We start from the raw sequence: 12,020 nt of genomic DNA, 5'->3' as shown, positions 1-12,020 counted from the left end.
CTCAGATTTTAATAAACAATATTCAGGTAAGAGCTTTGAACTTATACAATGGTACCTTCTGGCTTGTACACTCTGTATCATTTTCTAAATTGTGAAATGTATTTACTTATTTAAAGAAAATTAGTCAAAACCATTTTGTTCTTGTAATGTTTGCATCGACATGGGATTAGGCTATTCTGTAGCCCTGGAAAATGTGTTAAAAACATAAAATAATGTCCCTGCGAGTGCGAAGTTATTTAAATGCAGTCAGAGTTAGGTATTTCACAGGCTGGGAGTGCTCTGAAAAATACTCTTTATTTATTTATTATTATTATTTTTTTCTGAAGTATGACTGCCCACCTGCCCTCATCTAAACTTCTCTTTTGATCATCATAGGCTGTTAATTTAGAACTTTTTGTTTTATATTTTGAACGTTTCCACCCATTGAAACCATTTATTGGTAGTGTTTGATTAGATGGATTTTAAGCCTTACAGAGGTGTGTGAGTTGGAGGCACATGGTGAGTAAAAGTCACTGGATGGCCAATTCTGAGATGTCCATCACGTAAAAGTCACTGGGACTAGCCTTTTGAAATTGACTTCCTGCGAAATGGCAACTTGACACCAGTTTATATATGACGAACAAATCATCTTTAGTTCAGCATTATATTCATATCTATTTTGCCTGATGTTAGCAAACTCCATCTGTATTTCAAAATTTCATTTTAGCAAGTGCATTTAATGAAAGTCCATCTTTGTGATTGATTTTCTGTACCCTAAACTTGCACTTATAAGCAAAATTGACTCTTAATATGTTTTTTTCACCGGCAGTGAAATTTTTTTTTCAATAGTATATTTTGACAAGGACTAGAAGGGAAGTTGCCTGATAGCAAATCTGAAGAAAATCATGCTGTGAAATACGAGATTTTGTGTTCACCTTTTGTCATATTCCTGGCACCTCTTAGAATTAACATATACCTTTTCATTTTCTTATGTTTGAAAATGGCCATTCCTTGAACGGATGTCTGCTGTTGAATGATTTTCTAACGCTTCTTTTACTCCAAAATTTTAATGCTTCTTGTTTTTCTACTCCCTTTGTGTTGAGGCAGGTAGTTCGTTCTATTGCTCCTTTACTGGATGAGACGCTGAGGCCAAAACTTCTCACTCTTCTACCATGCATTTTCAGATGTGTCCGCCATTCTCATATTGCTGTGAGGTTATCTGCGTCTAGATGCATCACAGCAATCGCCAAATCAATGACTCTGGATGTCATGGGTGCGGTCATTGAGAATGCTGTTCCAATGCTAGGAGATATGACATCTGTACATGGTAGACAAGGAGCTGGTATGCTTGTTAGTTTGCTTGTGCAGGGATTGGGATTGGAACTTGTCCCTTATGCTCCTTTGTTAGTTGTTCCTCTTCTGAAGTGCATGGGTGATTGTGATCATTCTGTCAGACAGAGTGTAACACATAGTTTTGCTGCCCTTGTACCTCTTCTCCCGCTAGCTAGTAACCACTTTGAAGTATGCAGAAGTGGTAAAACTGTCATAAGAATAACATGATTTTGGTATGAAATTTAGCTTTGAACTCCAAATTCTATACTGGTTTAATAGATTAATGCTGAGTGGACATTTTTTATTGTCCCCATCCATGGTTATTCGAAAAGGTTGTTGAGGCTTGCAGAGCTTTTAAGTTGAGTTCATATCGGGGGCTATTTTATTCTGCAGATTTCTGATTCTTTCTTGTCATGTGAGATGGCGGCAGGCTTCTCTGTATATCTAGTCCAAATCATGGATTAAAACTATAATGACCTTGTTGCTTTATGACATATTTTGGAACAAAATAGAATTAAAGAAGGTGGAAAACTATAAACCAACATTGATTCAAGGTGCTGTGGCATCTAAGGTTTGCATCTGTGTTAAGAATTAAGTGAGATAATTGTTGATCTATCCTTGTTAATTAACATTTGCATTTGAGTTATTTTTTTGTCCATTCTTATCTTCATAGAAGCCATAATATAATATGGTTTGATCATTTCAACCAGTTCCACCCTTCCTAACTATGATGCAACGTATGATATTTTATAATTCTACTTTTACTCTAATGCTCCCATTTATTTCATTTAATATGATAAAATGCAGCTTGATACATTTTTTGGTTTCAGGTATCAACAAGAAGGCATAAATTGGCTAGCATTTTTAAAGCGATTTAACCATCATGGCATCTTATGTGATGATATGGGTCTAGGTAAAACCCTTCAATCATCAACAATCGTGGCATCTGATGTAGCAAAGCGCATTGCTGTTAATGCTAATGATCTACCACCATCATTAATAGTGTGCCCATCAACGCTTGTTGGGCACTGGGTGAATGAGATAGAGAAGTTTATTGAATCTTATCTTTTAGCATCACTTCAATACATCGGTTCTGCTCAAGAGCGCTTGTCTCTTCAACCACAATTTGACAAGCACAGTGTTATTGTAACATCATATGACGTAGTCCGTAAAGATATTGATTATCTCAGCCAACTTTTCTGGAACTACTGCATTTTGGACGAGGGACATATAATAAAGAACTCAAAGTCCAAAGTCACAGGTGCAGTGAAACAATTGAAGGCTCAGCACCGTCTGATACTGAGTGGGACACCAATCCAGGTTCATTATAATTTTAGCTTCGGTTGGCTAGAAATTAGCTTGCACTTTGCCTGACGAAACTTCTACCTCTAATTACAGAATAACGTGTTGGATCTTTGGTCTCTTTTTGACTTTCTCATGCCAGGATTTCTTGGAACAGAAAGACAAGTACGTGATGTAGCCTATATTTCTTTTCCATCTTTTGTTATGGTGGTTGCGTGCTTATTCCCCTCCCTCGCACAATTAAAAAAAAAAAAACACATTTATATGCATGCTCCTATGTTTTTAGTAATTTATTTATCATGATATACTCTCAGAAAATCTCTAGATGATCTTTTACTAATATCTTTGTTAGACAAAGTGGAGCAGTGTGTAAACTCTATTTCCTCTCCCTGGTTACACGGTTGTACATGTATTGATTTTCATATAATACTCAGTTGACTTCATATTACAGTTTTGTCGTGAATGCTTAGTATTATAAGAGGGTCAACAGTGTAAAGAACTTCCTTTTATAATCTGATTGTAGAAGTGATGAGAAGTGTCTCCCTATCTTCACTGCTAGAACTCAATTGAATACATCTTTTAAATAAATGAATCCCCTCTATAATAACTTAGCTTTTTGATGAGGTGGTTCAAAATCTTAACAAGCAAAGGTCCTAACTTAAACTCTCGCTGCAACCTCTTTATGAAAATTGTGCACGTGTCAGACCTTTAGGGAAAAAATGACATTGGCTTACACATGACTGGGTGTGTTGAATACAACTTGAGCTTTTAGACGAGGCAGTTTAACAAACACTTTGAGAAGTACTTTTTTTGTTTCAAGTGTTAGATCAGGAACCTAATGACAAACCCTTTGTTTCTTAAACAGTTTCAAGCCACTTATGGAAAACCACTGCTAGCTGCCAGGGATCCTAAATGTTCAGCTAAGGATGCTGAAGCTGGTGCACTTGCCATGGAAGCTCTGCACAAGCAGGTGTGTGATTCTAGTCGCATCTTTTATTTTTACCTATTGACATTTGGTTGTAGTTGTTAATTTGGTTGGATTGTCGTCTGATAGGTTATGCCTTTTCTCTTACGCCGAACAAAAGATGAAGTATTGTCTGATTTACCAGAGAAGATCATTCAGGACAGATATTGTGACCTGAGTCCTGTACAGTTGAAATTGTATGAACAATTTTCTGGTTCACATGTTAGACACGAAATCTCAAGTATGGTGAAGGTAAATGAAGATAAAGGAGAGGGACCCAAAGCATCTTCTCATGTTTTCCAGGTAAGATGGAAAGTTATTGTGAATTATGACCAAGCCATCATATTTTGTTGCCTGATGACTCTTATCAATGTTTTAGGCCCTTCAATACTTGTTAAAACTTTGTAGCCATCCATTGCTTGTCCTTGGTGAAACGATCCCGGAGTCACTCTTATCTCATCTGTCAGAACTCTTTCCCGCCAATTCCTGCACAGCTTCAGAACTCCATAAACTGCACCATTCGCCCAAACTTGTTGCCCTTCAGGAGATACTAGAAGAATGTGGAATAGGTGTCGAGGCATCAGGTTCTGAAGGCACCATTAGTGTTGTGCAGCATCGAGTTCTCATATTTGCACAACATAAGGTAACTTCTTCATCCTTTTTGTTGAATAACTTTTTCTTCTCTGTCGAGAGGGAATTCTTTAGATGCTTACCCTGCTACCATTATGAAAGTTATTAACCAGTACTATTCTATGTCGAGAGGGAATTCTTTAGATGCCTACCCTGCTACCATTATGAAAGTTATTAATCAGTACAGTGTGCTTTGCTCTGGCATGTATGCAGGCCCTTTTGGACATTATTGAAAGAGATTTGTTTCACACCCATATGAAAAGGTGAGTATTTCTTTCGTCTATATGCATCTAAATTTTATTGTGAAAGGAAAATAATCATCGATTCCTCCTATACTCATCTTATTATATTGTGGACACCATTAAGCTGCATTTACTTCTCTTATAATATATTTCATTATTCTTGTTGACACAAATAACCCAACTACCTTACCTATGACTATTGTTTTTTATCTTTCCTGGCTAGGAAGTGATGTTATTAGAGTCTGCTGTAATTGGCGTAGACTTTGTGCCTATATAGAGACTTCTCCATTTATTGTGTGTTTTATTTAATGATATGTGCATATGCTTGCATTCAATCTTTAACTTTCTTTCTAAGAAATATCTTGAAAGAGGTCTTTTTTGACATCATGTGATTTGACTGCTTTATTCTTATTTTGAGCAGCGTCACTTATTTGCGGTTGGATGGATCAGTTCAACCTGAGAAGCGCTTTGAAATTGTGAAGGCCTTTAACTCAGACCCCACAATTGATGTTCTGCTGCTCACAACTCATGGTATGACTGTTTAAGACAATATTTAAATGATATACATGTGGCCTTATCTTATAGCTTAAGCTATTAGACTAAGTGGTTCAACGTGGTATCAGTGTAGGCACATGTCCAGAGTTCAATTCTCATTGCATGTGTTGAATACTATATAAATGTTGTACATATGGTTCTAATTTAAACTTTTAGATGAAGTGGTTCAATAATGACTACATTTACAATTTTGCTTTATTGGCTTTTGGCCAACATAAAAAGCTTCTGGAACTTTAATCTCATAATTCATCATTGCAGTTGGTGGGCTTGGTTTGAACCTGACATCAGCAGATACCCTGGTTTTTATGGAGCATGACTGGAATCCCATGCGAGATCACCAGGTTTGGACTCCGTTTTCACGGCTTGATCCTAGTATGTTTAGGAACTTTTTCCAGTAAATGGTAGTTGTCTTGTTTATTTAACACAAGTTTTTTAATGTATTATTTTGTGTTCACCTGCTGCATTTGTCAGAGATATTCTGGAAATGTATTAAAAGTGCTATTAATCAAATATCAAAACCATTGATTTCCAGTCCTTATTCTTACATCTTCCACTCTAAAAGTCATTTTACTTGATCCTGTCATCTTTGATTGATTAGAACTAATTCTAAAGATGAGGAAGTCTTTGGCTGTATATTCTATGTGAGAGGCATTGTCATGGGTAGAATCCCTTGCGCTGATGTGACTGAGATAGAAGTTGCATCCTTGTCTGTGATTTTTTTATGAAGGCAAGTAGCCCTTTGTTAGTTTCATTCAATTGAATGAGTGACAGGTGTTTCTGACATACTTGCAGGCAATGGACCGAGCGCACAGGTTAGGTCAGCGGAAAGTCGTCAATGTTCACCGTCTCATCATGAGAGGTACCTTGGAAGAAAAAGTGATGAGCCTCCAAAAGTTCAAAGTGTCGATTGCTAATGCTGTCATCAATGCGGATAATGCAAGTATGAATACCATGAATACAGACCAGTTACTGGATCTATTTACAACTGCTGAAGGCAAAAAGGTATTTGCTCAGTTCACCTTCAATTTTTATTTGGTATTAATACTTTTATCTTATCATGTGACTTCATCATATCGTAGACAATTTCAGATCATGAACTATATTATTTGATCCCATTACTTTCAGACATTTCGGGTGATAAACATTCTGTGTATATATATATCTTCTTTAGGGAAGAAGAAAATCAATACAGTCAGACGAAAGCTTTGAAGGGGATAAAAAATTAACGGGCGGTGGCAAGGGACTTAAGGCCATTCTTGGTGGACTAGAGGAGCTTTGGGATCAATCACAGTACACTGAAGAATATAATCTAAACCAGTTTTTAGCAAAGCTAAATGGCTGAATAAAGCATGGGATATTAGAAGCTCAAGAGATTGTTGATCAGAGTGCAAAATAATACAATCATGTGGAAGATATTAGCTCCAGCAAGCTGCCTCCAGTGTACAAAAGTGTATATTCAGCGTACCGCCTCTCCAATTTTGGCGATTAGTGTAGTTGTCATTTCCCCTTTTCTCTTTACTATCATTTTCGTACATGCATTATATGGAGGAGGCGATTCGTAGTTGGTTGAGAGCGAGCATGACTGGGCCAGTGAATCCACATGTAGCTCCGGAAGAAGGTGATAGGACATGTAAAGTTTTGAATATTATATATACATTCAGATATTCCTGATTTTTCACAGCTATTCATATTGCTAGACTACATTTCTTTTAAATTTTTGACGATCCTATGGAATGACGACCTGATCTGAGTTGTTATTTCATTTATTTCTTATTAATTTCCACAAAGAGGTGATTATGGGATGGCTGGGAAGTAATGAAGATTTTGTTAATAGTAGATAGAATCATATAGTCGTTGACCCAAAGAGCACATTTGATTGCAATCTTGGACGAGATTGAACATTGTAATTAGAATATTATCTTTTTTTAATATTGCTCAGCAAGGTTGTTGATAGATAAAGAAAGTAGAAACAGCATTCACAGAAAAGCAAACATGAAGACGCAATGAAACTGTCTTCCTCTCATCTAATAGTGCATGATACATTTGAGTTATTAGGAACTTATGGAAACTAAATGCTAAAAATGTGAAAAATAGGGGAAAAGAAAAATGATACATGAACTGCATCATCAAAATATCCTCCAACTTTTGAAATATGATTTAATATTGTTGAATACTGTTTACCAGTGGAGTTTGTTGTTTCGACGATTCCTCTATTTTTCTGCATCTTATGAAATAAAGGAGTCTTTTATTTCTGTTAACTCGATTCCTATTAAAAATTTATGGGAGGCCAAATGATTACAAAAATGTTAGCTAATTAATCATTAACTTTTAAATTTAGATAAAAAGTTGAATAAATAAAAATTAAAAGTTATATCTATTAAAAATGTAATTGTCATTTCTCTATTAAATTATTTAATCAGTTTAACAAACATAGAAAACCAAAAAAAAAAAAAGGTTATAAAATTTGGACATGAATTTACCGTAAATTAAACTTTCCGTATTACAAATTTCTTGTTTTATCATTCTTCTTGCGTGCAATCCGTCGATGACCGGAGCTGATAAAAATACAAAAAAGATCTTAATTAGCCATAAATAAACGAAAAAAAAAAATGAAGAATTATATAAATGTGGTCGAGTAAATAGGATTCAACACCTACTGAAATATACTAATGGAAAAAAGAAACTAAACATTTCTTAATTATACTAAGTACTGTAATACCATTACTTACGAAACGTATGTAACCATATAACTGTAGTAAACGACGTACCCGCAACGTTGTGGAACTGTCCAAGATAATGTCTTGGACTCCTTTAATTTTGGTGGCAAGTCCAAATATTTTGTCCAATCTTGAAGCAAAATCTTAAGATCGTGAACTTTATTGTCCAAACCAACACAACAATTTGAATGCATTGTGCACACGAAATTTAAGTCTTTGCTGGGCTGACAGAATCCTCCAAAATAAGCCGTGTCTAAAAACTTGATTTTCAATCCAATTTCACTTATAAAGGGATCATACTTAATCTTGTTAAGTACATCTTGATCATGTTTTCTTGGATAATTTTGTCTTGATTTGTACCAAAATTTGTAAAACTGGATTGTCTGATTACTTGATTTAACATAGTTGAAACCTCCGTTGGGTGCATTGTTTAGGTCCCAAGGGTTGCCCAGAAAGTTGTCACATGCAATTTGGAAATCAGTGTCCAAATAAAAATGTGGAAATGGGTTTCGAAACCACATTATATCTGTATCCTGTATTCAAACAAAAATAATTACATATCAGTCTAAGAAATCAATATCTGTTTAAACCTCGAATGAGAAATAATATTCGAATATTAGTGTTCTCAAACGAGACGCCATCCTCCAGAAGAATGTTTATAAGGAAAAAATACCCGCACTCTTTAAACGGTGATGAAGGAACAATATGTACCGTGAAAATGAAGTTGTATCCCATGTCTAGAACAATTCGCAGAAAATCGATCCTTCTCCACATCATCTTCAAGTAGCCCGGTGACATGAAATGAGCCTCAACAGAGAAATCGACCCCGTCGGTTTTCAGAAAATAACAATTTGGGTGTAATTCCAAACAACGAGCGTATGCCTTTTGATCCAATGCAGCAACCACTAGATGCTTAAGAAGCCAAAGTGTTTGATTCCCAATTCTAAAGCTCTCAAGAAAGAGGTCAAATACAGAATTTGGTTCAGCCCATGCTTCATTTAGAGTTGTTATAAGTACAGTTTTGTTTGACATTGCTGCCCTTTTCAGTACTCCCTCCAACTCATCCTCTTCATTGCCCTAATACACATCCAAACAAATATTTAGTGATTGAATATTACTTTAAATCTTAACAGAACGATAAAAATGGATTCATGTAACTGTTCGGGTAAAGATGAAAAGAAAAATCAACGTACAAGTGCTTGACTTTTTAAGATGAAACTTCAAGACTTAATATGATATTATAGCTGGAAAAGTTTAAACAAGCAATTCGATTAGTTTAAAACTTAAACGAGTAATCGAGATCCAACGTTGATCACCATCTTAGGGGCATGTTAATCGGCAAAATTCATAAACCCTAAAACAATATAGACGACCTCAAATTCATTAGGAAGTTTATTGTATTAGAAGTTGATAATTATAGAAAAAAATTCAAAGAGGAAGAAAATGATCAATGTTCAACTTACTGAGTTTGTCGATGTATTTGCATGAGCATAAACACGAGGCAAGGAGAATGAATAGAAGCGTACTGGACTGAACTGGAGAGGATACACAGCGTGATAAAGCACGAGGCAAGCAAGAGAAACCATGGCAAACAACAATAGAGTCCTGAGAACCTGATTATGGAAGACATGATATCGCCGGTTGCCAGATTCCGGTGACTTCATCTTGCCGTTCCTTCTGACGTCTGAATCGATGATATCTGAGGAATGAAAATCATTTAGAACTTCATAGAATTTCATGAATTCCATCTTCATTATGCATGATAATAACAAGCAATTAACTTCTTATAATTTTATAAAATGGTGTTTTAATTGTGATGTACCTGGCTCAGAGAGAGAAACTACATGAATACTGTCAACCAAAGTGAGGATCCCTCCATTTATGGGCTCTGTTAAAGCGTCGTTTGGTGAGGTAGATGATAAAATATAAAACTATACTAACAAAAACGAATACGTTTCAATCATATTTATTGTACTATCTCGTAGCGCACTGTATTGCTTATCAAACATAAGGTAAACGCATTGAATTCTGGGTTGAGTAATCCTGGTTAGTCAATATAAGTTAAATTACAAGTTGAAAACAATTAGATGTTTCAATTTCTAATTAAAATTTCCCACTCCATCAGCCTCATTTGAAGTTACTACACATGGAATTCCTTCGGACATACGTTTTCATCCTTGCACTAATTTATTTTTAAAGTCTAACTAGCTTAAAGAAATTCATATTAAGAACATGAGATAATGTTATTTGTCACTTCCTACAATATTCTTTTACCCGTGATCAATTGAAGTCATAGGGTCAACTGAAAGGCCAGGTAACCATCTACTTCTTTGGAAAGATCAATCAAAACCCTCAACTCGAAAAGTCAACTTAACTTGTGCAAATTATAAAACTTCCTGTAAGAGAAAAGGATCCCACAATACTATAGTGATGGTCAATACAAGTTTGTGTGAAGACTGAAGACTCCACATAAGCGCTAATGTGAAAGCACAGGCCACATATGCGCCCAACAATGTGACATGTGGAAATTTCGTGCATTCTTTGTCGTATTGTCATCACTCTGGTCTTCACACGACACGCCCTTTGGTGAAAGTGATAAGTGTGTTTTTGCACACTTAATTACATCACAAACATGACTTAAATACAAGTAAAATAATTGAATTGTTACTTAATTTTGTCGAATTCATGCAATGTAGGTGATTCTATGGAAATAGTGGAATTCGGGAGAAAAGAGCCGAAAAGGGACCAAATTGCAATTATCTGAAAGTTGATCCGATGAACACATCAAGCAATTGATCAAGCTAAGCACCAATTGAAAGTTATAATGGAACATTGGAGCAACTAGAAACAAGAGAGGAGGTCAAGGAGTGAAGGAATGAAACTTGAGGATCAAAATGACTCAATTTAGAAGTTCACTCTACTATGCGGTCGCATAGTAGAAAACCTATGCAGTCGCGAGTAACCCTCCAGGGATTAAAAACGCCATATTTCATATACCTATGCGGTCGCATAGGTATAACCTGTGCCCGATTTTTGCAGTTTCCTTATATGATTGCAACTCCTTTGGTAACCTAATTTCGACGGGTTTAAATAGCAAATAAACATCCAGAAGCCGCACGAACGAATTGGGAGGCAAAAACATTCGTTTTGGAGAGGATTTGAAGGTAAGAACAAGGATTGATGCGAAGATTTACAAGATTTCTTCAAGTTTTGATAACCTGGTGATGTATTTTATTCAAAACTTGATAGATTTCGTTATTTTTATCATGATAGGCTAAATTTTTGCAACTAGGTGATCGATGAACCATGTAATTATTATTAAATCTTTTATTTCATGACTTTAAATTCACAGTTCGATGGGATTATTTGAATGAATTATATTGCTTTATTTATTTCCACAATTAATGTGCATTTAATTTGTTTGAATTTTGGTGGTTTAATTCTGAATTTGAGAAAATTGGATTAAACTCGACATATATAATTCATCATAGGGTCCGATAGGGGATAGAAATATACCCCTATGTCCTATGTAAATCTTTAATTGCTCACAAAAAATTTACATGCGTTCTTGTATAATTGCATCCGTCATAGAAATATAGGCTGGTGATTTATGAGAATATGTTCAATACATCTCGAGATAGAGTATTGAATAGATTTAAGAGCATTGATTTGTCAAATTTTCATTGGATTATCAAAATTGTGAAATTAGGATTTAATTAATAATTATTTGGGGATTCGTGATCCTAGTGCATTCGTTTTACATAAATTTTCATAAATTGACAATACATTTCATTTATTTTCATAACATTTCGTAATTGAGTCATTCGTTAAGTGAATTTGAGCAATTAGGGTTTGATTTGAAATTAGGGTTTTCTAATTTGGGGATTTCTCCCAAAATTAGGGTTTGATTTGAAATTAGGGTTTTTCAATTTGGAGATTTCTCCCAAAATTAGGGCTTTTAATTCTAAAATTCATCTTAAATCAATTAGTTTCGGTTAAGGTTAAAATAAATAAAATTGAACTACTCTTTCTCTGTGGGACGATACTCGGACTTCTAAAGTCCACTTTATTACTTGTCACGACCCGTACACTTGCAGTAATTTAAATCGAAAGAAATATTTCGCGAACAGAAAGCATCACTAGCAGAATGAACTCCTTAATGCTGTCTAACATAAATTCTGTCACATTAATGTGAAAGAAAAAATCAAATATTGTTTTGAACTTCGTCTCGATTTAGAGCCTCTCTTAAACATGCTGACTTAGCAGTTTATTTGATTTTATTTCTGTTTTTAGAGCATT

The 12,020-nt window shown here is 35.1% G+C and overlaps 2 protein-coding genes across 2 annotated transcripts in view; one reads left to right on the top strand and one right to left on the bottom strand.

The window, feature by feature from the left end:
- LOC111380743 (TATA-binding protein-associated factor BTAF1-like) overlaps positions 1 to 6,766 on the top strand; it is a 21,994-nt gene extending 15,228 nt beyond the window's left edge. The window contains exons 14-27 of the mRNA XM_023004375.1: positions 6 to 26; positions 1,087 to 1,500; positions 1,591 to 1,669; positions 1,824 to 1,882; positions 2,104 to 2,631; positions 2,710 to 2,778; positions 3,479 to 3,583; positions 3,668 to 3,880; positions 3,957 to 4,220; positions 4,421 to 4,470; positions 4,871 to 4,980; positions 5,263 to 5,345; positions 5,797 to 6,006; positions 6,176 to 6,766. Coding sequence (XP_022860143.1) covers positions 6 to 26; positions 1,087 to 1,500; positions 1,591 to 1,669; positions 1,824 to 1,882; positions 2,104 to 2,631; positions 2,710 to 2,778; positions 3,479 to 3,583; positions 3,668 to 3,880; positions 3,957 to 4,220; positions 4,421 to 4,470; positions 4,871 to 4,980; positions 5,263 to 5,345; positions 5,797 to 6,006; positions 6,176 to 6,346 — 2,376 coding nt within the window. The 3' untranslated portion in view covers positions 6,347 to 6,766. The remainder of the gene's footprint in view (positions 1 to 5; positions 27 to 1,086; positions 1,501 to 1,590; positions 1,670 to 1,823; positions 1,883 to 2,103; positions 2,632 to 2,709; positions 2,779 to 3,478; positions 3,584 to 3,667; positions 3,881 to 3,956; positions 4,221 to 4,420; positions 4,471 to 4,870; positions 4,981 to 5,262; positions 5,346 to 5,796; positions 6,007 to 6,175) is intronic.
- Positions 6,767 to 7,473: 707 nt separating this feature from the next.
- On the bottom strand, positions 7,474 to 9,617 carry LOC111380747 (uncharacterized protein At4g15970-like). Its single transcript, XM_023004381.1, has 5 exons — positions 9,544 to 9,617; positions 9,185 to 9,420; positions 8,433 to 8,798; positions 7,773 to 8,254; positions 7,474 to 7,559 (listed from the first exon to the last, which is right to left on the bottom strand). The coding sequence occupies exons 2-5, from the start codon at positions 9,383 to 9,385 to the stop codon at positions 7,505 to 7,507; spliced, it is 1,104 nt and encodes a 367-aa protein (XP_022860149.1). The 5' UTR covers positions 9,386 to 9,420; positions 9,544 to 9,617; the 3' UTR covers positions 7,474 to 7,504.
- Between the last annotated feature and the right edge of the window lie 2,403 nt (positions 9,618 to 12,020).

Source organism: Olea europaea, unplaced genomic scaffold (genome assembly GCF_002742605.1).
Source record: "Olea europaea var. sylvestris unplaced genomic scaffold, O_europaea_v1 scaffold2203, whole genome shotgun sequence".
NCBI lineage: Eukaryota > Viridiplantae > Streptophyta > Magnoliopsida > Lamiales > Oleaceae > Olea > Olea europaea.
This window is presented reverse-complemented; position numbering and strand designations above follow the sequence as displayed.